At 39.0% G+C, this 27744-nt stretch overlaps 1 protein-coding gene across 3 annotated transcripts in view; it reads right to left on the bottom strand.

Annotated features, from left to right (window-relative positions):
• Positions 1-27744, bottom strand: part of LOC115213822 (MAM and LDL-receptor class A domain-containing protein 1-like) — a 382250-nt gene that overhangs the window by 180180 nt on the left and 174326 nt on the right. For all 3 annotated transcript variants that reach the window (XM_036504533.1, XM_029782714.2, XM_036504532.1), the window contains exons 72-80: positions 25844-26188; positions 23519-23674; positions 18310-18560; positions 16120-16345; positions 13884-14018; positions 11606-11721; positions 9779-9863; positions 7342-7425; positions 1551-1697 (exon numbers count right to left, since the gene is read on the bottom strand). In XM_036504533.1, coding sequence (XP_036360426.1) covers positions 1551-1697; positions 7342-7425; positions 9779-9863; positions 11606-11721; positions 13884-14018; positions 16120-16345; positions 18310-18560; positions 23519-23674; positions 25844-26188 — 1545 coding nt within the window. The remainder of the gene's footprint in view (positions 1-1550; positions 1698-7341; positions 7426-9778; positions 9864-11605; positions 11722-13883; positions 14019-16119; positions 16346-18309; positions 18561-23518; positions 23675-25843; positions 26189-27744) is intronic.

Raw genomic sequence — 27744 nt, 5'->3', positions numbered from 1 at the left:
AAACACAAAGTCACATAGACACATAAATATACATAAATATACATACATATACTCATATATATATATATATATATATAAATTATTAGAGAGTTATCCACTATGTGGATAACTCTAGTGCTAAAAATAGCTCCGAAGCAACCACAGAAGATCCGTTTCCAACTAGAATCAACACACATTTAACTGAAGGAAAGTGAAATACAACGAATAAAATAGATTGACTCTATACAATTGTTTCATTACTAATGCAATATGTAGTTTTACTTACACTTGCATCTATAAATCTTCGGTAGAGTTTGTCAGAAATGCAATTGTATAGAGTCAATCTATTTTATTCGTTGTATTTCACTTTCCTTCAGTTAAATGTGTGTTGATTCTAGTTGGAAACGGATCTTCTGTGGTTGCTTCGGAGCTATTTTTAGCACTAGAGTTATCCACATAGTGGATAACTCTCTAATAATTTATGTATAAATTTGTATTTCCTCCGTAGTTTTTTGTGCTAAGCCACTTGGTGTTAAATTGACGGTATTATTAAATTAATATCGATTTTTCACCCTCATTTATAATTTTATATATATATATATATATAATATATATATATATGTATATATATATACACATATAAGCATATATGTGCATACATACACATATATACATATATATATTTGATATATAACAACATGATGATTATATATATATATATATATATATATATGTAGGTCCCGGGTTGATTCGGGGTTAACCACAGTAAATAAGGTACTCAATACATAGCAGAGTAAAATTAATTTATTATATAGAAGGAGCTTCTACAGTACTAGAACTGTTTCATTCAAGAGAAATCTTCATTTCTCTTGAATGAAACAGTTCTAGTCCTGTAGAAGCTCCTTCTATATATATATATATATATAATATATAAATAATATATATATGCATATATATAAATATATGCATGTATGGATGCAGGACGTCATAAATTGTAAACAACATGAAATATGAAAACAAATGAGTTGAATACACACAGAGCGAGAGAAACAAATGGAAAACAGGACAAGTAATGTAAAGAACGACCCTTCATTAGTTGTTGGTTGCCTATCTACTCCTCATTTCGGGCATTGAATGGCAAAATAATAATATAAATAATATAAACATATTATGTATATTATTATTTGATTGAATGCCACACATTCATTTCCCAGTAAGTTTATATATATATATATATATACATAAATACATACATACATACATATATTATATATATATATTTTTATATATATATATATTATATATATATATATATATAATATATATATATAATATATATATATATATATATGTATGTATATATATATACCTGTATATATACATGTATATATATTTGTATATATATTATGTATGTAGATTGATTGGTGGATAGATAGGAAGAATGATAAATAGACAGAAATGTTTGTATATGCAAGTGTATATTACATCATACTTATTACATTTGCACATAACCAATTTTATGAGACACTATTATTTATATTTCCAACCAAAAGAAAATATATTTCACTTACTTGAACCATAAGTATGGTCAACATTTGGTCCAGTACCGGAGCTGTCAGTGGGTCCTTGTTGTAATGTCCAGTTAAATATGTCATTTCTCGACTGACCCCAACTACAGAATCCATTTTCAAATGAACAATCAAATTTGCTGTTTGGTTCTGTATAAATAGAATGGGGGAAGAAATTAGAAAAATATTTGAAAGCATTGTCACCACCACCACCACCACCACCACCACCACCACCACCACCGCAGCCACCACCACCACCACCACCACCACCGCAGCCACCACCACCACCACCACCACCACCGCAGCCACCACCACCACCACCACCACCACTACCGCAACCGCCACCACTGCAGCCACGACGACGACAACAACGACGACGACCACCACCGCAGCCACCACGACCACCACCACCACTACCATAACCGCCACCACTGCCACCACGACTGCAGCCACCACGACCACGATGACCATGACCACGACCACCACCACCGCAGCCACCACGACCACCACCACCACTACCACAACCGCCACCACTGCCACCACCACTGCAGCCACCACGACCACGATGACCATGACCACGACCACCACCACCACCGCAGCCACCACGACCACCACCACCACCACCACAACCACCACCACTGCCACCACCACTGCTGCCGCTGCCGCCATCACCACCTCCACCATCATAATCACACTACAATAATTGTGCATGCGCATGCAGAGATGTGTATAGGAACATAATTGTGCGTGTATTGGTATATATACGCGTGTGTGTGTGTGGGTATGTATATGTGTAAATGTATATGTGTAAATAAGGCGGCGAGCTGGTAGAAACATTAGCACGCCGGGCGAAATTCGTAGCCGTATTTCGTCTGTCGTTACGTTCCGAGTTCAAATTCCGCCGAGGTCGACTTTGCCTTTCATCCTTTCGGGGTCGATAAATTAAGTACCAGTTACGCACTGGGGTCGATGTAGTCGACTTAATCCCTTTGTCTGTCCTTGTTTGTCCCCTCTGTGTTTAGCCCCTTGTGGGTAGTAAAGAAATATATATGTGTAAATGTGCATGGATGCATATATATGCGCTGAAAGTGTAACTGCTAGAATAAGAATAGCCTGGGCAAAGTTTAGGGAGCTCTTACCTCTGCTGGTGACTAAAGGCCTCTCGCTCAGAGTAAAAGGCAGACTGTTATGATGCGTGTGTATGAACAGCCATGCTACATGGCAGCGAAACATGGGCCGTGACTGCTGAGGACATGCGTAAGCTCGTGAGGAATGAAGCCAGTATGCTCGATGGATGTGTAATGTCAGTGTACATACTCGACAGAGCGTTAGCACCTTGAGAGAAATGTTGTACCTAAGAAGCATCAGTTGTGGTGTGCAGAGAGACGATTGCGCTGGTATGGTCATGTGGCGAGAATGGATGAAGATAGGTGTGTGAGAAAGTGCCAATCCCTAGCAGTTGAGGGAACCGTGGAAGAGGTAGACCCAGGAAAACCTGGGACGAGGTGGTGAAGCACGACCTTCGAACTTTAGGCCTCACTGAGGAAATGACCAGCGACTGAGACCTTTGGAAATATTCTGTACGTGAGAGACCAGGCAGGACAAGTGAGCCCAGCCCACTTATGAATGCCTCTTCACTCCTTGGACACAAAGACCTGTGAGGCAAGCGAAGTCGATATAGAACCTCATCCGACGACAGACACCCATGCCAAACCCCCATGCTTGCGAAGACATGTTGGGGCAAGCGAAATCGAAATCGAAACCGAATTGAACCAGCCAGGATCCCTGGCCTGGTGGTACGTAAAAAGCACTATCCGACTCGTGGCCATGGCACGTAAAATACTCAATGCGACCGTACGACAGGCACCCATGCCAAACCCCCTTGCTTGTGAAGACATGTTGGGGCAAGCGAAATCGAAATCGAATTGAACCAGCAGGATCCCTGGTCTGGTGGTACGTAAAAAGCACTATCCGACTCGTGGCCGATGCCAGCACCGCCTCGACTGGCTTCCATGCGGGTGGCACATAAAATACACCAATCTGACCGTGGCCGTTGCCAGCTCCGCCTGGCACCTGTGCAGGTGGCATGTAAAGCACCCACTACACTCACGGAGTGGTTGGCGTTAGGAAGGGCCCAGCTGTAGAAACATTGCCAGATTAGACTGGAGCCTGGTGCAGCCTTCTGGCTTCCAGAACCCCGGTCGAACCGTCCAACCCATGCTAGCATGGAGAACGACGTTAAACGACGATGATGATGATGATGATATATACATATAGGTGTGTGTGTGGGTGTGCATGTATGTGTTTCACGCGAGTGTGAGTGAGCATATGCACATATGCACATTCACGTGGGTGTGCATGTGTATGTTTGTATATGTGCGCATATGTGGATTCTATGAGCATGAGTTTACCTTCTTTGAGTACTTTTACTTTCTCCCTATTTGGGTAATTTCCCTTTATTTAACGGTCATTTTCATAGCATTTTTGTTTGTCTTAATAACTGACGAGATGCCGGGGCAGAATCCTGCCCCGACATCTGAAATTCTGAGTTTTATTATGGCAACCGACAAATTGTTACATATTATATATATATATATATATATATATATATAGTCAATAATAAAAGGGTAAAATTAATTAATTATTACTTAATAATTTTACCAAGTAGTGTTCAGTATGTAAAAAGACCATTTACGGTATATTTAAAACATTTCCCCTCTCTCTCTTTCGGAGAGGCACTGAGCAGCTATACGCACACATACACACACGGCAGTAACTTTCACCTACCGAATTCAATCACAAAGCTCCGGTCGGCTCGGGGCTATAGTGGAAGACACCTACCCAAAGTGCCACGCAGTGGGACTGAACCCGAAACCATGTAGTTAAGAAGCAAGCTCCCTAACCACACATACGTTATATAATTAGGGTTCAGTAAAAAAATTTACTTTACCACACACTGAACTTTTAGAAATAGCAGCCAAAAAATTTCGCTATTTCCTCTACTATAAGAAAAGTCTCCCAGACAATGTATACTCAAAAATAATTCACGTAGGTATAGAGGGAAAAATAACGAAAGATCACACGTACATCGATTTCTTGAGAATGCCGTTTCTGGATTAGTGAGATATAGAGATGCTAGAAATGCATACACCTATCAACATTTCCGTCATCTAAAAGTTCAGTGTGTGGTAAAAGTTCGGTGTGTGGTAAAGTAAATTTTTTTTACTGAACCCTAATTATATAACGTAATGTTTTATATATATAAAGGAGTGGCTGTTTTATATATATACAGGAGTGGCTGTGTGGTAAGTAGCTTGCTTACCAACCACATGGCTCTGGGTTCAGTCCCACTGTGTGGCACCTTGGGCAAGTGTCTTCTACTATAGCCTCGGGCCGACCAAAGCCTTGTGAGTGGATTTGGTAGACGGAAACTGAAAGAAGCCCGTCGTATATATGTATATATATGTGTGTGTGTTTGTGTGTCTGTGTTTGTCCCCCCAACATCGCTTGACAACCAATGCTGGTGTGTTTACGTCCCCGTAACTTAGCGGTTCAGTAAAAGAGACCGATAGAATAAGTACTAGGCTTACAAAAAATAAGTCCTGGGGGTCGATTTGCTCGACTAAAAGGCGGTGCTCCAGCATGGCCACAGTCAAATGACTGAAACAAGTAAAAGAGTAAAGAGTAATATGCATGTATGTATATTTGTGTGTGTGTTTGTGCTTCCCCCCACCATCACTTGACAACCGAAATTGGTGTGTTTATGTACACGTAACTTAGCGGTTCAGCAAAATTTCCCCAAGACACCTGATGAAGGCTGGAGGGTATATCAGCTGAAACGTTGGGTTAACAACAAACAAGATGAGGACAAATATCCGTCAAATGTAAATAATGTAAATAATATAAATTATGTAAATGAAAGTATGTTTCTAGGCTGCATGAAGAGGTAATGGAAAAGCACTCATGAACATTTAAGGGAAGTGTTTATTGTTGCACACAAATGCAAACTGTGTTAGTCATTTACAGTTAACATTAGCAATATTTAAAAATAATTACAGACTGGAAGAGAGAAACTGTTCTTAATTTACAGAAAATTATTGGTATGGCAACATGTAGCTTACCCAACATATTTCAACACAATTGTGCTACCTATTTCTTTACTACCCACAAGGGGCCAAACACGGAGAGGACAAACAAGGACAGACAAACGGGTTAAGTCGATTATATCGACCCCAATGTGTAACTGGTACTTATTTAAGCGACCCCGAAAGGATGAAAGGCAAAGTCGACCTCGGCGGAATTTGAACTCAGAACGTAACGGCAGACGAAATACCTATTTCTTTACTACCTACAAGGGGCCAAACACAGAGAGGACAAACAAGGATAGACAAATGGATTAAATCGATTATATTGACCCCAGTGCGTAACTGGTACTTATTTAATTGACCCCGAAAGGATGAAAGGCAAAGTCGGCCTCGGTGGAATTTGAACTCAAAACGTAGCGGCAGACGAAACACCGCTAAGCATTTCACCTGGCGCACTAATATTTCTGCCAGCTCGCAGCCTTTCATGGTGATGAAAGCTCTTGGTCATCTATTACAGTCATGTGTCTTGGTCATCTGACTGGGCATTTTACTGGCAAAAGTTGGGGTGTATATTGCTCAGCTGCCTTTCACTCCTGTGATTATTTACGGCCAAAAGTAGCCTTTAATAGGGTTCAAGAAGAGGATTCCAGAAGATTAAATCATGCAATGGCTTGATACAGATTCGTTACTTAATACACCGATCACGTGAAACTATTGTGGTTCAGCTGTGGTGTCTGACCATTAATTTAGCAGTTAGGTTTCAAATCATTGCTGCAATCTTCAAATTTCTAGTCATCTTTATTTCATTTTTACTCTCTTTACTCTTTTACTTGTTTCAGTCATTTGACTGTGGCTATGCTGGAGCACTGCCTTTAGTCATGCGAATCGACTGCAGGACTTTGTAAGCCTATAACTTATTCTATTGGTCTCTTTTGTCGAACCGCTAAGTTACGGGGACATAAACACACCAGCATCGGTTGTCAAGCGATGTTGGGGGGACAAACACAGACACACAAACATATACACACACATATATAAATATATATACATATATATATATAAGGAAGGTAGCGAGCTGGCAGAAATGTTAGCGCGCCAGGTGAAATGCTTAACGATATTTTGTCTGCTGTTATGTTCTGAGTTCAAATTCCAGCAAGGTCGACTTTGCCTTTCATCCTTTCGAGGTCAATAAATAAAGTATCAGTTACGTACTGGGGTTGATGTAATCGACTTAATCCCTTTGTCTGTCCTTGTTTGTTCCCTCTATATTTAGCCCCTTGTGGGCAATAAAGAAATATATATATATATATATATATTATATATATATATATATATTGGCTAAACTGGCAAAATGACCATTCCAAAATACAACAATATATATATATATATATATACATATATATGATGGGCTTCTTTCAGTTTCCATCTACCAAATCCACTCACAAGGCTTTGGTTGGCTGGAGGCTATAGTAGAAGACACTTGCCCATAGTGCCATGCAGTGGGACTGAACCTGGAACCATGTGGTTGGTAAGCAAGCTACTTACCACACAGCCACTCTCATCTTTATTTCATCTTTATTTGGAAAATGCTAAAAATAACATCCAAAGCAAATAGAAATGAATTTGGTGTAGCTGTAGAGTTGTGACTTTTGTAGAGATTAAGAATAAGGTAAGGAGAGTAAAACAATAAATGCTATTGAATGACTTACTGAATGTTGATGGTGGGGAAGTCGGTGTTGTTGGTGCTGAAGGAGTACTTGGTCTAAGTACAGGTTTTGCATTTATTGGATACACTGGAGAAGAAAAAATATACAAAACAAAGATTAAGAAAATATTTACAAATGAATATCAAATTTTGATACAAATCTAGCAATCTCAGGGGTGATGTGTGGGTGGTTTGGTAAGTTGATAAAGCTGACCCCAGTATTCAACTGGTACTTATTTTATTGACCCTGAAATGATCAAGGACAAAGTCGACCTTGGCAGAATTTGAGCTCAGAACATAGGGACAGATGAAATGCTGCTCAGCATTTCATCCAGTGTGCTAACGATTCTGCCAGCTTGCTGCCTCAATGATAATGATGATGATGATGATAATAATAATAATAATGATGATAATAATATAATAATAATAATAATAATAATAATAATAATAATAAAATGCCCTGATGCTCTACCAGGCAGTGGCCTCTCATGGCTTCTGATCTTAACTGATTAGAAGTGTTATCACGTACATTGTTTTGTCTGGAGCAGAAGTAGTGGGAGAGCATCATAGCCATGTGTTAAGAGGGACTCTTTGGGGTTTGAATAATTCACCTTTGGAAACATGGATGTTTCATTCAGCATCCTTAAACAACCCTTATTCAGGGTCCTTTTGAGCAGGATGGGTTACTTGACCAGAAGAAAATTCTAACTGGGCCCCATCTGCAAGGTCATGTGCTGTTTATCTTGATATGAGATCACCATGTTGTGCATATATGGTTGTGATGCATGTGCCTAGTGTACCATTATCAGACGGGTAGTCATGATAGGTATACTGGGCTTTGTATATTCTTTCAGAAACATTTTTTCACACTCAGGGTTGCTGAAGCGTGGAATAAACTGCCTGCATCAGTTGTTGACTGCCATGACACTGCATCCTTTAAGGCCCTCATGCTTTCCGAAATCCGTCGAAACTACACCTGATTATATACACACTTTAGATGAGTTGTAGTGCACCTGTGCACTGTACACAATTATTATTATTATTATTTACCCCAGTGCCACTTTGATGGCATGCACTGCTCTCTCACTCAATAATAACAACAACAACAACAATAATAATAATATAATAATAATAATAATAATAATAAAAATAATAATGGTTGTGATGCATGTGCTTGGTGTACCCTTATCAGATGGTTAGTCATGATGGGTATATTGGGCTTAGCATATTTGTACCCCAGTGTCACTTTGATGGCATGCACTGCTCTCTCAATCAATAGCAATAATAATAATAGCAATAATAATCAATAGCAATAATAATAATAATAATAATAATAATAATAATAATAATAATAATAATAATATAATAATAATAAAAATAATAATAATCCTTTGTACTGTAGGCACAAGGCCTTAAAATTGGGACAAGGGGCTAGATGATTACATTGACTCCAGTGGGTAGCAGGTACTTATTTCATGAACCCAAGGCAAAGTCGACCTTGGTGGAATTTGAACTCAGAACATAAAGAGTCAGAAGAAACGCTGTCAGCTGGCCACCTTTGTAATTTGGTATATGAAGAGTTCTTAAAAAAAATAGAAAATTTATAATCTGTACCGACACAAAGGTGGAAGCATATGACCTAGTGGTTAGAGCAGCGGACTCATGGTCGAGGGATTGCGGGTTTGAATCTCAGACCAGGCGATGTGTGCGTTTATGAGCGAAACACCTAAGCTCCATGTGACTCTGGCAGAAGGTAACAGTGAACCTCTGCTGATTCTTTTGCCACAACTTTCTCTCGCTCTTTCCTCCTGCATCTAGCAGCTCACTTGTGATGGTGTGATGGACAGGTGTCCCATCCAGGTGGGAACATATACGCCAATGAAACTTGGAATCCAGCCCTTATGAGCCAGGCATAGCTTGAGAAGGAACAAACAACAATACTGACACAGAGAGGTTCAACAATAAATTGTTATCATGGAGGGTGGTATATCTCTAAGTTGTGGAGGCGCAATGGCCCAGTGGTTAGGGCAGCGGACTTGCGGTCGTAGGATCGCGGTTTCGATTCCCAGACCGGGCGTTGTGAGTGTTTATTGAGCAAAAACACCTAAAGCTCCACGAGGCTCCGGCAGGGGGTGGTGGCGATCCCTGCTGTACTCTTTCACCACAACTTTCTCTCACTCTTACTTCCTGTTTCTGTTGTACCTGTATTTCAAAGGGCCGGCCTTGTCACTCTCTGTGTCATGCTGAATATCCCCGAGAACTACGGTAAGGGTACACGTGTCTGTGGAGTGCTCAGCCACTTACACGTTAATTTCACGAGCAGGCTGTTCCGTTGATCGGATCAACCGGAACCCTCGTCGTCGTAACCGACGGAGTGCTTCCTATATATCTCTAAGAAAATTTATCACAAAATATAAAAATATGGAACTTGTAATACTTACAGCCGCAGGGTTTTAAGTCAAAGCTAATTTCGTCTATAGCAATAATACTCCTTGAACCGGCACCAGCGCTTGCGGAAATTGTCATCTGTAAATAAATACATACACTGATAAATACATCTTTCGTCTTTTACTTGTTTCAGTCATTAGACCGTGGCCATGCTGGGGTATCACTTTGAAGAATTTTAGTCAAACAAATTGACCTGCGTACTTTTTTTTAATGCCTGGTACTTGTTCTGTTGGTCTTTTTTGTTGAACCACTAAGTTATAAGAACATAAACACACCAACACTGGTTGGTCAAGCAGTGCTGGGAGACAAACACACACACACACATAATGGGCTTCTTTCAGTTTCTAATCCATTAACAAGCTTTGGTTGGCACGAGGCTATAATAGAAGACACTCGCCCAAGGTACCATGTAGTGGGACTGAACCCAGAACTATGTGGTTGGAAAGCAAGTTTCTTACCACACAGCCATACCTGCACCTAGGCAAACAAAGAAATAGGTGAATAGATGTATTTTACATTATTTACATTATTTACATTTGGTATACATTGGATGGTTTGACAGGATCCAGCTTGCAGTAGGGTTGTATCAAGCTCCAGCATCAGCTTTGGCATGGTTTCCACAGCTGGGTACCCTTTCTAATGCCAGCCACTTTACAGCATGTATGGGGTCCTTTTTTTCCATGTCACCAGCACTCGTGAGATTACCAAGTAAGTTTGCAAGACAGAAAGAACATGGAAAAAGGGGAAAAGCCCCCATGATAAAGCAGCGGTGGTTTATTGTGGAAGGGAAGGTGGTGTCAGACCAGATATTGAGTGGCTAAAGAAGTGGTTCTCAACTGGGGTCAGTTTGGCCCTTAGGGGTTTAGGTAAGATTTTGTTGTTAAAATTCATCTGCAATAAAATGGTTATACTTCTACAATACACATGAAATTATTTTAATTTTTTTCATACAAATCCTGGTAATATTTAATTATAGAATTATAATCAGATTTTTCATAATATATAAGATTTTTAAGCATCAAATTTCAATGAGGATTCCACAATAGCAAAATAGGTGTCAAAGAGTTCCATAGGAGAAAAGTGGTTGAGAAACACCATGATGCCACTTTATAAATGATGTACAGGGTGTCCCCCAAAAGTGACATCATTTTATAGACTAATAACGTATCCAATTCTTGCTCAAACGATCTCCAATTTTTACAATTTTTTCATTCTCTGTTTATTTTCTCTTATACCTTTCTGCTGAAGAGCATAGGCTTGAAACGTAAAAGACTTTTTTGTTTTCCTGAGTGTCAAACTAATACACTTGCTTGTTGTTCATACACCTGCCTTTGTCTTTTTTCTATAAATTTCAACTAGAGAGATAGATAGGTAGGTAGGTAGGTAGGTAGGTAGGTAGGTAGGTAGGTAGATAGATAGATAGATAGATAGATAGATAGATAGATAGATAGATAGATAGATAGATAGATAGATAGGGAGAGAGAGAGATAACCGAAAAAACAGAAAGGAGGCAATTAGGGAAAATAGTGTGGGAAAGGAAGGGAGGATAAATAATGTGAATGAGAGACTGAAATAGTTCCATTGATGGGGAGGAGGGAGAATGAGGTAACTAATGGTGCAAAAAAGTAGGGAGTGATATGAGCTGATCCTGTGTCCCAAATGATTACAGCAGCCATGTAGTGCCATAGATAGAGGGGTGACAGAGGGCTGGGTGTCAGAGGGATGAGACACAAGGAATGCTTGTGAGGCAGATTGTGTGTAAGGGCAGGGCCCAGTATGTTAATCATAGTTAAAAAGGAAAAAAAAAAGCTTTTAATTACCTTTTTAAAACGATTGGTTATACTCAAAGGTACTTTTCCAAGGTGCCATTTATCGCCTTGATCATCAGATATTCTCCACAAAACTGATTCATTCGCATAACCAACTTCCAGTTCACCTGTAACAAAGTAATCCATCTTTATTATGATACTCATTACCACCACCACCACCACCACCACCACTACCACTGGTTCCACCTCCACCATATGTATGTATGTGTATATATATATATATATATATATATATATATATATATACATATATACATATAAATTGTTTTCAGAATATTGTATATATATTGCGTATATATTTATATATGTATATACATATTTATGTATGTATATATTGGGTATATATATATATATATATATATATATAATATATATACATATAAATTGTTTTCAGAATATTATATATATATTGTATATATATTTATATATGTATATACATATTTATATTTTTGATTTTGATTTTGATTTTTCCAGTTTCAGCTCCTGAGCTGTGGCCATGCTGGGGCACCGCCATTTATGTATATATATGTATATAATGGGTATATATATATATATATATATATACGCACACAAACACACTTACACACACATACACATATAAAAACATATAAAAACATATATATACAATGTGTGTCGGTGTGCATGTGTGTGTGAGTGTTTATTATTGAAAACAGTTTGTCTCAGATCCATGCTACTGAAAGTTTTGCAGGCTTCTAACATAAACATAGCTCACACATGTGAAGATTACTGAATGAAGAAACCCAGCTTGTTCAGGCTCAGATAACCAGTAATCTGAGCTTGAATGAGCTAGCCGAATCAAACGGCTTTAAATAATTTTTACTAAATATGCTGAGTGCCTTTTTCTTTCTTTTCTCTACTCACTCATGGACATATACTTATATCATCATCATCATCATCATTTATTGTCCATTTTCCATGCTGGCATGCATTAAGCAGGTTGACTGGAAATGGTGAGAAAGAGAGTTGTACTAGGCTTCAGTTAGATTTTGGCTTGGTTTCTACAGCTGGATGTACTTGCTTAACCCTTTAGTGTTCACATTATTCTGCCAAAATTAATCCTTTTTTATCCACATTGTTTTGAACTAATCATGCATTATCTTGTAGCTATGAGATTTTGATGAGGTAGCTGTTAATTTTTAAAACGATATTGAAGGGTAGGTGTGAGAGACCAGATATGGCCATTTTGAACATAGAACAGGCAGAATACTTTTGGCCGGATATGGTCGGTTTAATTGCTAAAAGGGTTAATGCCAATCACTTCAAGAGTGTAGTGGGTGCCTTTTATGTGTCACTGGCACAGGTGCCTGTCACAAGTCACCGGCATGGTTGCCTTTGACATGTCACCATCACAGGTGCCTTTTAAGTGTTACTGTCACAAATGTCCTTTGAATCAGCGAATGTACAGTTAGAGATAGAAAGAGAATGAGAGAGAGAGAGAAAAAAAAGTAATCCAGGAACACACACACACACATCATCATCATCATCATCATCATCGTGTTACGTCCATCTTCCATGCATGCATGGGTAGGACAGTTCACAAGAGCTGGCCAGGTAGAAAAACTACCCAGTTTTGGCAGGGTTTTTACAGCTGGATGCTCTTCCTAACACCAACCACTCTGCAGATTAGACTCAGTGCTTTTTATGTGGCACTAGCACAGGCAAGGTTAGTTTTGGCATGACTATTGAAGCTGGGTGTTCTTCAAAATGCCCTAACACCTTTGAATGTAAATCCTTAAAAAATCCTTAAAATCCTTAAAAATGTTTCAGCCCAAAGGCCGCGGCCATGCTGGGGCACCACTATGTGGGTGTCATGTTTTATTCTTAACTTGCAGTATCGCTCAGCATTGCTTGGGTTTGTTTCGAGCCTTTAGAATTGGAATTTTTGAAAAGTAAAAATTTTGCATTTTGTAGCTTGTTATTCTCTTTAAGTGAACATTTTTCTGGTTGAAATACACCGAAAAATAGCGACACAGCAGTAAAAAAATCGTAAAAAATAGGGATTTTCAGAGAAAAAAAGCATCTTTTTGATGTAAATAATTTTTGGTGTTAACATGGTTGGATTTGAATTTTTTTCTTCTACGGAAGGAAGAGCAAGCCTTCTTCTATCATACTCTTAATTTTGGTCAACTTGCACCGCAGAGTCTCAGAGGAGATAGTGTTAGTTGAAGGCTACCAAACCTGCCATACACAGACAACTTCAGCTTTATATAGAGAGAGATTAGAAATTAAAAAAGAATAGATTCCTTACCAGCAGAATTTCCTTTCATATAATACCAGAAGCTCATGCAACGTCTTCGTGGAACAGGTGCAATAGGATCACTGACAAGAACAGCCTTTTCTCCAGTTTGTATTGGCCATTTAGGGAGCACATAGATATAAGAGCCTTTAGAAAATATTAAGGGATAAAGAAAAACGGAAAACAGACGTTAGAAAATGGAATTGTAGATAACTTACACATATTGTACTCATACACATGCACACTTTTACACACATGCATGCACACACACATTACACACACATATACACACACATGTACACACATACACACTCTTATGCACTATCTTTCTCACATGTGCACATATACATCCACATATGCACTGTCTTGCACACACACACACACATATGCATTCTCACAGACATACACACACTCTCACTTTCTCACACACGCATGCAACACACACATGTACACATACACACGTACTCACACACACATATACTCTCATATACACATATTTCCACACATATACACATACTTACCACACATACACAGACACACACATGCATGCACACACAAACTCACACATATGCTCACACATGCACACACACACAAACATACATGCACACATACACAAACTCATGCACGCAAACACATACATACACACACACACTCTCATGTACATATACCTACACATACACATCCCTTCTAACACATGCATACATATACACATACTCACACACACACACTCACACATATGCATACACACACATACACACACATACACACACACAAATGTTTATGAAATGCTATTGTTTGTTCCCTCCCAAGCCGTGCCTGGCTCATAAGGGCTGGTTTCTCAGTTTCCTTGGCTATTAGGTTCCCCACCTGGATGGGACGCCGGTCCATCGCAGGTGAGCTCCAAGATGCAGGAGGAAAGAGTGAGAGAAAGTTGTGGCGAAAGAGTCGGCAGAAGTTCACTATTACCTTCTGCTGGAGCCATGTGGAACTTAGGTATTTCGCTCATAAACACACATATCGCCCGGTCTGAGATTCGAACCCGCAATCCCTCGACCACGAGTCCGCTGCTCTAACCACTAGGCCATGTGTCTCCACAGGAAATGCTATAGGGTAACAAAAAGTAACTGGTAAAAGCCATTTCTTAAACACAAAATGTTCAAGTGGAAAACAGGGAAAGTCTACTGATTCCAAATTTTGGTACAACAACCATATATAGCCCTTTGTTCTTAAGGCACAAGGCCTGAAAATTTGGGGTAGGAGGATAGTTGATTACATCGACCCCAGAACGCAAAAAGAAAGGAGGTGATTAGGGGATAAGTATAAGGGTTGATCATCTCAACTAAAATTCTTCAAGGCAATGCCCCTGCATGGCCACAGTCTAATGAGTGGAACAAGTAAAAGATAAAAAATAAAGAATAAAAGATAAAAATATATATCTGGAATGGTTAATAACAATATAAGTGAGATGATAAATTCACATATGACTAAATTTACAAACTACGCTATGAATTTCACAATTGTATTGCAGGAACCATTAAACGAAACATGTTTAACCCTTCAGCAGTCAGATTTCTTTGTCAAATGTTTTGTTTATTTATTCACATTGTTTTGAACTAATCCTGCATTATCTTGTAGTTTTAAGATTCCGATGGTGTGTTTGTATATTTTTAGAATGACATTGTCGGTTAGGTGTGAGAGGTTGGATGTGGTCAGTTTTGACATAAAACAGATAGACTATTTGGGCCAGATATGGCCAGATTAAATTCTAAAGTGATACAAAAAAAACTAGTGTTAGAGAGGTCACTAAACTATAAAGGGCAGTGAGCTGGCAGAATTGTTAGCACGCCGGGTGAAATGCTTAGTGGTATTTTGTCTGCCGTTACATTCTGAGTTCAAATTCCGCCTAGGTCGACTTTGCATTACATCCTTTCGGGGTCGATAAATTAGGTACCAGTTAAACACTTGGGTCGATGTGATCGACTTAATCCCTTTGTCTGTCCTTGTTTGTCCCCTCTGTGTTTAGCCCCTTGTGGGTAGTAAAGAAATAGGTATTTTGTCTGCCACTACATTCTGAGTTCAAATCCCGCCAAGGTTGACTCTGACTTTCATCCTTTCGGGGTCAATGAAATAAGTACCAGTTGCACACTGAGGTCAATGTAATCGACTAGCCCCCTTCCCCTCAAAATTTTTAAGGCCTTGTGCCTGGAGTAGAAATAATTAATACTAAAGCATAAAATAAATTGCTAACCTTGTGCAGTCTGTTCAGAATGATCGACTTTTGGTCCAGCTCTGTTGTTTGCAGCAGTTGTTTGAAGCCAATCAAAATTATCTTGGTTGGAATTTGACCAAGAGCACATGTCTTTTTCAAAGTTACAATCTCCATCCAAAGGACAGCTTCCAGATGTTATTTTAACGTCATCAAGAGCAATGTAGCTTTGTTTGTCTAATCTTGTGGAATATCCAAGGAAAGCTACCTAGATAAATAAAATAAAATAAAATAAAATGGCATATATTAACATTTTAATTCACCTACTCTATGGAAAATCAATATTGTGGAAAAAAAAATATATATACAACCCTTGATCTGGCAGAATTGTTAGGACGCCGGCCAAAATGCTTAGCGGTATTTTGTCTACCGTTATGTTCTGAGTTCAAATTCCGCCAAGGTCATCTTTGCCTTTCATTCTTTCAGGGTCAATTAATTAAGTACCAGTTACATACTGGGTCAATGTAATCGACTTAATCCCTTTGTCTGTCCTTGTTTGTCCCCTCTATGTTTAGCCCCTTCTGGGCAAATAAATAAATAAATAAATAATACTGTCAAATACAATGGTTATCGGTATTTCATCTGCCGTTACGGTCTGAGTTCAAATTCTGCTGAGGTCAACTCTGCCTTTCATCCATTTGGGGGTCAATTAAATAAGTACTAGTTACATACTGGGATCGATATAATCGACTTAATCCATTTGTCTGTCCTTGTTTGTCCCCTCAATGTTTAGCCCCTTATGGGCAATAAAGAAATAAATAACTCTGTCAAATGCAAGGAGGTCTCGGAATGTTCAAACATACCTATCACACCTACCCCTCAATGCCTTTCTATTATTATACAATCATATCATCAAAATCTTGAAGCCATGAGATAATTATATGCAATGTGAATGCATAAACATAACATTTGAAAGAATAATCTTTTCTAATCTAGGCACAAGGCCTGAAATTTTTGGTGAAGAGGCTAGGTAATCATATCAACCCCAGTACGCAACTGGTACTTAATTTATCGACCCTGAAAAGATGAAAGGCAAAGTCGACCTCGGTGGAATTTGAACTTAGAATGTGAAGACGGACAAAATACTGCTAAGCATTCTGCCCAATGTGCTAACGTTTCTTATTTCTTTATTGCTCACAAGGGGCTAAACATAGAGGGGACAAACAAGGATAGACAAAGGGATTAAGTTGGTTAGATCGACCCCAGTGCGTAACTGGTACTTATTTAATCAACCCCGAAAGGATGAAAGGCAAAGTCGACCTCGGCGGAATTTGAACTCAGAACGTAATGGCAAATTAAATATTGCTAAGCATTTCACCCGGTGTGCTCACATTTCCGCCAGCTTGCTGCCTTACATTTGACAGAATAATCTGAAAGCTAATGGGTAATCTTGTTAGCTAAACATTCTATCGTTTATTCTTTCATTTGTTTCAGTCATTTGACTGTGGCCATGCTGGATCACCACATTTCGTCGAACAAATTGACCCCAGGACTTATTTTTTTATAAGCCTAGTACTTATTCTATCAGTCTGTTTTGCTGAACAGCTAAGTTATGGAGATGTAAACACACCAACATCGGTTGTCAAGTGATGGTGGGGGGAACAAACACAGACACACAAGCACATACACACACACACATACACACACACGTACACACATGTACATATGACAGGTTTCTTTTAGTTTCCATCTACTAAATCCACTCACAAGGCTTTGGTTTGCCTGAGGCTATAGTAGAAGACACTTGTCCAAGATGCCATGCAGTGGAACTGAACCCAGAGCCATGTGGTTGGTAAGCAAGATATTTACCACACAGCCACTCCTGCTTTTTTTTTTGTTCCTTAAAATTCTTTTATTGACATTCACAACCTTTTCCAGTAATTTTTCTCCCAGTTCGTTATGGTGGCCATGTTTGTCTGGCAATGAACGGCAACGAAAGAACTTTGACGAACAGAAGAAGAAGAAATAGTGGCATGTTTAGCCAACAAGTTAAACAAATATCTGATTGGTTAGTTCAATAGATATTTAACTAATTGACAAACAGTAAAGAAGTGATATCAAACCCGTGCATGTGTTATTATTGGCATAATGGCCCTCCTAAGACACAACAAAATCTTACAGCATTAAAAAATGAAAATAACAGATTAAAAGTAAATCAGATTCTTTGCTTACCTGCCAATGTGTATTAGATTTCACTGTTACTTCAGCCTGGTTCCAGGTCTTGCCAGTCCTACTTGAACGAGTCCAGAGATTACGGTATATGTCAGTAATCAGAGAGTACACTCTGAAACGCATTGAATTACTTGTACCTCCAATACTGTACCAAAAACTAACACAAGACCCGGACGTTTTTCTTTGGACTTTACTAAACAACCGAGCAGAACTACTGCGAACATGAGAATTTCTCAAATACATATAATGACCTATGAAAGAGAAATGATCGGAGTTAGTGTGTGTGGTGGAGAGAGTAAGAGTAAGAGGGAGAGAGAGAGAGCGAGAGAGATAGTGAGAGAGAATGTGCACAAGAAAGAGAGAGAGAAGAGTGTGTGCATGTGTGAGAGAGGGAGATTATGTGTGGGTGTGTGAGTGTGTGTGTGCGTGTGTAAATGAAAGTGTGACTGTAAAAAAGAGAGAGAATACGAGAGCGATAGTATCACATAAAAATCACTGGTAGCATGTAAAAAGCATTGCTGCTGGTTCCACATGAAAAATACTGATACTGGTGCCATTTTAAAAGTACTATTGATGGTGCCACATAAAAGTACTGGTGATGGTGCCACATAAAAAGTACTGGTGATGTGCCACATAAAAGTACTGGTGATGGTGCCACATAAAAAGTACTGTGATGGTGCCACATAAAAATACTGGTGATGGTGTCACATAAAAAGTACTGGTGTTGGTGCCACATAAAAGTACTGGTGAGGTGTCACATAAAAGTACTGGTGATGGTGCCAATAAAAAGTATTGGTGATGGTGCCACATAAAAAGTACTGGTGTTGGTGCCACATAAAAAGTACTGTGATGGTGCCACATAAAAAGTACTGGTGATGGTGCCACATAAAAAGTACTGGTGATGGTGCACATAAAAAGTAGTGGTGATGGTGTCACATAAAAATAGTGATGGTGCCACATAAAAAGTACCGGTGATGGTGTCATGTAAAAAGTACTGGTGTTGGTGTCACATAAAAAGTACTGGTGATGGTGCCACATAAAAAGTACTGGTGATGGTGCCACATAAAAAGTACTGGTGATGGTGCCACATAAAAAGTAGTGGTGATGGTGTCACATAAAAAGTACTAGTGATGGTGCCACATAAAAAGTACCGGTGATGGTGTCATGTAAAAAGTACTGGTGTTGGTGTCACATAAAAAGTACTGGTGATGGTGCCACATAAAAAGTACTGGTGATGGTGTCACATAAAAAGTACTGGTGTTGGTGCCACATAAAAAGTACTGGTGATGGTGTCACATAAAAAGTACTATTGATGGTGCCACATAAAAAGTACTGGTGATGGTGCCACATAAAAAGTACTGGTGATGGTGCCACATAAAAAGTACTGGTGATGGTGCCACATAAAAAGTACTGGTGATGGTGTCACATAAAAAGTACTGGTGTTGGTGCCACATAAAAAGTACTGGTGATGGTGTCACATAAAAAGTACTGGTGATGGTGCCACATAAAAAGTATTGGTGATGGTGCCACATAAAAAGTACTGGTGTTGGTGCCACATAAAAAGTACTGGTGATGGTGCCACATAAAAAGTACTGGTGATGGTGCCACATAAAAAGTACTGGTGATGGTGCCACATAAAAAGTAGTGGTGATGGTGTCACATAAAAAGTACTAGTGATGGTGCCACATAAAAAGTACCGGTGATGGTGTCACATAAAAAGTATGGTGATGGTGTCACATAAAAAGTACTAGTGATGTGCCACATAAAAATACTGGTATGGTGCCACATAAAAAGTAGTGTGATGGTGTCACATAAAAGTACTAGTGATGGTGCCACATAAAAATTCCGGTGATGGTGTCATGTAAAAAGTACTGGTGTTGGTGTCACATAAAAGTACTGGTGATGGTGTCACATAAAAAGTACTAGTGATGGTGCCACATAAAAGTACTGGTGATGGTGCCACATAAAAAGTAGTGGTGATGGTGTCACATAAAAAGTACTAGTGATGTGCCATAAAAGTACCGGTGATGTGTCATGTAAAAAGTACTGGTGTTGGTGTCACATAAAAAGTACTGGTGATGGTGCCACATAAAAAGTACTGGTGATGGTGCCACATAAAAAGTACTGGTGATGGTGCCACATAAAAGTAGTGGTGATGGTGTCACATAAAAGTACTAGTGATGGTGCCACATAAAAAGTACCGTGATGGTGTCATGTAAAACATACTGGTTTGGTGTCACATAAAAAGTACTGGTGATGGTGTCACATAAAAATTTCTGGTGTTGGTGCCACATAAAAAGTACTGGTGATGGTGTCACATAAAAAGTACTGGTGATGGTGTCACATAAAAAGTACTGGTGATGGTGCCACATAAAAAGTACTGGTGATGGTGTCACATAAAAGTACTGGTGATGGTGTCACATAAAAGTACTGGTGATGGTGTCACATAAAAAGTACTGGTGATGGTGTCACATAAAAGTACTGGTGATGGTGTCACATAAAAAGTACTGGTGATGGTGCCACATAAAAAGTACTGGTGATGGTGTCACATAAAAGTACTGGTGATGGTGTCACATAAAAAGTACTTGTGATGGTGTCAGATAAAAAGTACTGGTCATGGTGCCACATAAAAAGTACTGGTGATGGTGCCACATAAAACGTACTGTTGATGGTGTCACATAAAAAGTACTGGTCATGGTGCCACATAAAAAGTACTGGTGATGGTGCCACATAAAACGTACTGTTGATGGTGCCACATAAAAAGTACTGGTGATGGTGCCATATAAAGTGTACCAGTGATGGTGCCACATAAAAAGTACCGGGATGGTGCCACGTAAAAAGTACTGGTGATGGTGCCACATAAAAAGTACTGGTGATGGTGTCACATAAAAAGTACTGGTGATGGTGTCACATAAAAAGTACTGGTGAATGGTGTCACATAAAAAGCATTGGTGCTGGTTCCACATAAAAAGTACTATTGATGGTGTCACATAAAAAGTACTGGTGATGGGTCACATAAAATGTACTGTGATGGTGCCACATAAAAGTGCTGGTGATAGTGCAACATAAGTACTAATGGTGCCACATAAAAAGTACTATTGATGGTGTCACATAAAAAGTACTGGTGATAGTGTCACATAAAAAGTACTGGTGATGGTGCCACATAAAACGTACTATTGATCGTGTCACATAAAAAGTACTGGTGATGGTGTCACATAAAAAGTACTGGTGATGGTGACATAAAAAGTACTGGTGAGGGTGTCACATAAAAAGTACTGGTGATGGTCCCACATAAAAAGTACCGGTGATGGTGTCACGTAAAAAGTACTGGTGATGGTGCCATATAAAGTGTACCGGTGATGGTGCCACATAAAAAGTACCGGGATGGTGCCACGTAAAAAGTACTGGTTGGTGCCACATAAAAGTACTGGTGATGGTGTCACATAAAAAGTACTAGTGATGGTAATAACATAAAATACTGGTGATGGTGTCACTAAAAGTACTAGCGATGGTATAACATAAAAAGTACTGGTGATGGTGCCACATAAAAAGTACTAGTGATGGTATAACATAAAAAGTACTGGTGATAGAGCAACATAAAAAGTACTGGTGATGGTGTCACATAAAAAGTACTGGTGATGGTGTCACATAAAAAGTACTGGTGTTGGTGCCACATAAAATGTACTGGTGATGGTGCCACAAAAATAGTACTGGTGATGGTGCCACATAAAAAGTACTGGTGATGGTGTCACATAAAAAGTACTGGTGATGGTGTCACATAAAAAGTACTGGTGAATGGTGTCACATAAAAAGCATTGGTGCTGGTTCCACATAAAAAGTACTATTGATGGTGTCACATAAAAAGTACTGGTGATGGTGTCACATAAAATGTACTGGTGATGGTGCCACATAAAAAGTGCTGGTGATAGTGCAACATAAGTACTAATGGTGCCACATAAAAAGTACTATTGATGGTGTCACATAAAAAGTACTGGTGATAGTGTCACATAAAAAGTACTGGTGATGGTGCCACATAAAACGTACTATTGATCGTGTCACATAAAAAGTACTGGTGATGGTGTCACATAAAAAGTACTGGTGATGGTGACACATAAAAAGTACTGGTGAGGGTGTCACATAAAAAGTACTGGTGATGGTGCCATATAAAGTGTACCGGTGATGGTGCCACATAAAAAGTACCGGGATGGTGCCACGTAAAAAGTACTGGTGGTGGTGCCACATAAAAAGTACTGGTGATGGTGTCACATAAAAAGTACTAGTGATGGTATAACATAAAAAGTACTGGTGATGGTGTCACATAAAAGTACTAGCGATGGTATAACATAAAAAGTACTGGTGATGGTGCCACATAAAAAGTACTAGTGATGGTATAACATAAAAAGTACTGGTGATGGTGCCACATAAAAAGTACTGGTGATGGTGTCACATAAAAAGTACTAGTGATGGTATAACATAAAAAGTACTGGTGATGGTGCCACATAAAAAGTACTGGTGATAGTACCACATAAAAAGTACTGGTGATGGTGTCACATAAAAAGTACTGGTCATGGTGTCACATAAAAAGTACTGATGGTGCCACATAAAACGTACTGGTGATAGTGTCAGATAAAAAGTACTGGGATGGTGTCACATAAAAAGTACTGGTGATTGTGGCACATAAAAAGTACTATTGATGGTGCCACATAAAAAGTACTGGTGATGGTGTCACATAAAAAGTTCTGAGAAGACACACACACAGACAGACAGAACGGATTTTATATAATAGATATGTGTGTGTGTGTGTGTATATATATATATTCTTACACACACACACACAAGTATATGAAGGCTTGACCTTGGCTATGACCTTAAGGCTTGACCTTGGCTATGACCTTAAATCCAGCAATCTCAAATGTCACCATATTCATCATCATCACAACAACGCCGAAACCAAATAATTTCACTTTCCATGAATTTTCATAAAAACATATGGAATAAGAAATATTAAATTTTTAAGGCCTAGCTGTTGGGGGTGCTTGTCTGCCCTTCATAAATATAAGGACACAGGAAATGAGTCAAAGCTTCCTAGGGCTAAATAACGGTGGTGTAATTTGTTCTACGGGACTGTCACGTTAAGTTGACAGTATACAACGGCTCTATATTATGGAATAAAAATCGTCAAACCAGAATAAGAAAAGTACTTAATCACCTGTCAATGAGTCCTCAGTATGGTCATATCTCGGAAGAATCTGTGTATCAATAGGTGGTGCCTTCTCATCACGGACTTTCCAGTAGAAATTCCCTTTTGATTTCATTTGTACAAATTCACACAGATTTTCATCTTCAAACCCACAACTTTCTTTTACTATTCAAAAAGAAAAAGAAATAGAAATTAAAATATCAATAAGAAATTCAGTTTAATTGCAATTAAAAAACAGATAAAAGTTTATCTCCATGGATACATATACTGTCACAAGAAAGTATGAAATTGCGGTTAAATTATTGGTATGATAACCTGTAGGTTGAACATTCAATCAACAGGTGTACTACAGGAAAGGTAAAAATGATTAAAAGAATGGCTTCGTTCTCGTTACTGTCATTGCCATTGTCGTCGTCATCTTCTTCTTCTTCTTCTTCTTCTTCTTCTTCTTCTTCTTCTTCTTCTTCTTCTTCTTCCAATCAGAATGATCTCTAATTCGAGCCTACTCTAAGCTACTAAGAATACATGCGGTAACTTGAAGACTGCCTACCACACGTGATAGACTGGCGGTTGTACGGGCGCGAAAGCTACGTTGTTATCTTCATTCCATAAATGGTGGCTTTTTAATGGGTGGAGAGCTGAACCATCCTGGGGTACAGAGGATTCGCAATCTAGACTAGGGTCTGAAAGTTTACCACACCATAGTGGGTTACACCATGGTTCCTTTGCTTTGTGGGAGAAGTAGGAAGAAAGAGTGAGAGAAAGTTGTGGTGAAAGAGTACAGCGGGGGTTCACCCCTTCCCCCTGCCGGAGCCTCATGGAGCTTAGGTGTTTTTGCTCAATAAACACTCACAATGCCCAGTCTGGGCATTGAAACCACGTTCTTACCACTGCGAGTCTGCTGCCCTAACCACTAGGCCATTGTGCCTCCACATTGTTGTTGTCATCACCATCATCGTTGTTGCTGTTTCATTGTCATTATTGCTGTCGTCATTGACATCGTCATTATCGTTGTCATTGACATTATCATTGTTGTTGTTGTCATTGTTATCACTGTCATCGTTATTGTCATCGTTGTCATTGTTATAATTGTCATTGTTGTCAGGATCGCTGTCATCGTCATCATCATTGTCGTCGGCATTGTTGTCATCATTGTCGTCGGCATTGTTGTCATCATTGACATTGTTGTCATCATTGACATTGTTGTCATCATTGACATTGTTGTCATCACTGCCGTCATTGTCATTGTCATTAACATCATCATTGCTGTCGTCACTGCTGTCATTATCATTGTCATCATCATTGTCGGGCTAGTGGAGAGCTAAGAGCACCATCCGTGTGTGATTGTCGCCAGAGCAGCTAACAGGCTTCCGTGCTGGTGGCACATAAAAAGCACCATTCGAGCTTGATCGTTACAAGCGTCACCTTACTGGCACTTGTGCCAGTAGCATGTGAAAAAACATTCAAGCGAGGTCGTTGCTAGTGCCGCTGGACTTGCTCCTGTGCAGGGGGTATGTAAAAACACCATTTGAGCGTGGCCGTTGCCAGTACTGCCTGACTGGCCCTTGTGCCGGTGGCACATAAAAGCACCCACTACACTCTCGGAGTGGTTGGTGTTAGGAAGGGCATCGAGCTGTAGAAACTCTGCCAGATCAAGATTGGAGCCTGGTGCAGCCATCTGGTTCACCAGTCCTCAGTCAAATCGTCCAACCCATGCCAGCATGGAAAGCGAACGTAAAATGATGATGATGTGAGTCTGTGTCTCTTTGTTTGGCATCATGAGATAGTGTCAGTATCACTCAAACTGCATCCTTCATTCCCTATCTTCTGTGAAAACATAAACAGCCATGAGGAAATATTACCATACTAGGAATCAGGTGAGTGCTGGTGACAGGAAAGGCATCCAACTACAGAAAACCTGTCTCAGTAAACCCTGTCAGACCCATGCAAACATGGCAAAGCAGATGTGAAATTATGATGATGACGATAATGATGATCTAAATTGATGCAGAAAACTTTGTCAAGTCTAAAACATTGCATACGAAAAATAAATTAACAATTTTTTTCCTTATTTTTATTTTCCTAAAATTTTCGTTGCATCTTGCAACCTTTTCAATAGTTTTGACGAAAATTTTAGGAAAATAAAAATAAGAAAAAAGTGAAAATTTTACCGGTGAGTGTGTTATATTTTTGGGCACAAAAGAAAAATGACTCTCCCCAGACTCAACAGAATATGCTTCAACACACGAACTCATATAAAGAATCCTGCAAACCAAATCCCAAAACGAAATTAACGATTATTTCACAAACTGAAAAATTCATTTTTTTACTTACTGTGGCAATGTCCTGGAGTCAGTTTAATATCATCAAGTGCAACAGAGCCAGAAAGATATGATCTGGAATCAACTTGGAAAGCTATTTTATCATTCTCATTAAGACCTAAAGTAATGGATGCGGGATGCCATTTTCTACTTAAAGGTTGTGAATGGTACCACACTTGTGTGAAAACTTTGTTGCTTGTCATGTGTTGTACAGAGAGAGAATGCACTCTATTGCCATACAAGTGAAACCAAAATGAGAAACAGGTCAGAGTATAATTATGAATTGGTGGACTAAGTAATTTCACAAATTGGATTGAACGGGTTCTCTTATATCGGAATAGAGCAAAATTGCCATTTGCTGAAAATAGACAAAAAAAAATGTAAATATTCAAATAGGTTTTTTATACTTATTAAATTTTTAAATGTAAAAATATAATATCATATAAATTTAATAGGTTAGTGATTTGTAAATAATAATAATAATAATAATAATAATAATAATAATAATAATAATAATCATAATCATAATAATAATAATGATAATAATAATAATAATAATAATAATAATAATAATAATAAATGCCCTGATGCAGTACCAGGCAGTGGCTCTCATGGCTTCTGATCTTAACTGATTGGAAGTGTTATCATGTACATTGTTTTGTCTTGGTATAAAAGATGGGCTACAGCAAATATTCTGCTCAATACCACAGATTTGCTTGTCAGTTGTTTGACCTTAACCAGTTGAGCATGTCCCTTAGTGGCTGACGATATGTGCATCTCTGATCACGAGCAGAAGTAGTGGGGGAGCATCATAGCCATGTGTTGAGAGGGATTCTTTGGGGTTTGAATAGTTCACCTCTGGAAACATGGGTGGTTCTTTCAACATCCTTAAACAACCCTTATTCAGGGACCGTTTGAGCAGGATGGGCTACTCAAAATGAAGAAAATTCTAACTGGGCCCCACCTGCAAGGTCATGTGCTGTTTATCTTGATATGAGATCACCATGTCGCGCACATATGGTTGTGATGCATGTGCCTGGTGTACCTTTATCAGACGGGTAGTCATGATGGGTATATTGGGCTTCGTATATTTTACCCCAGTGTCACTTTGATGGCATGAACTGCTCTCTCACTCAATAATAATAATAATAATAATAATAATAATAATAATAATAATAATAATAATAAATGCCCTGATGTTGTACCAGGCAGTGACTAAATGCCCTGATGTACCAGGTAGTGGCTAAATGCCCTGATGCTGTACCAGGCAGTGGCTCCCATAGCTTCTGATCTTAACTGATTGGAAGTGTTATCATGTATGTTGTTTTGTTTTGTTATAAAAGATGGGCTACAGCAAATATTCTGCTCAATACCAGATTTGCTTGTCAATTGTTTGACCATAACCAGTTGAGCATGTCCCTTAGTGGCTGACGATATGTGCATCCCTGATCATGAGCAGAAGTAGTGGGGGAGCATCATAGCCATGTGTTGAAAGGAATTCTTAGAGGTTTGGATAATTCACCTTTGGAAACATGGGTGTTTCGTTCAACATCCTTAAACAACCCTTATTCAGGGACCTTTTGAGCGGGATGGGCTACTCGACCTGAAAAAATTCTAACTGGGCCTCAACTGCAAGGTCATGTGCTGTTTATTTTGATATGAGATCACCATGTCGTGCACATATGGTTGTGATGCATGTGCCTGGTGTACCCTTATCAGACGGGTAGCTATGATGGGTATACTGGGCTTCGTATATTTTACCCCCGTGACACTTTGATGGCATGCACTGCTCTCTCACTCAATAACAATAATAATAATAATAATAATAATAATAATAATAATAAAAATGGATCAAAGCAATTGCAAAAAGGAATGGGCCGGTACGAACTGAGGAGCAGTGTAGCCAGAAGCCTC

Source organism: Octopus sinensis, linkage group LG7, assembly GCF_006345805.1.
Source record: "Octopus sinensis linkage group LG7, ASM634580v1, whole genome shotgun sequence".
Classification (NCBI taxonomy): Eukaryota; Metazoa; Mollusca; class Cephalopoda; order Octopoda; family Octopodidae; genus Octopus; species Octopus sinensis.
This window is presented reverse-complemented; position numbering and strand designations above follow the sequence as displayed.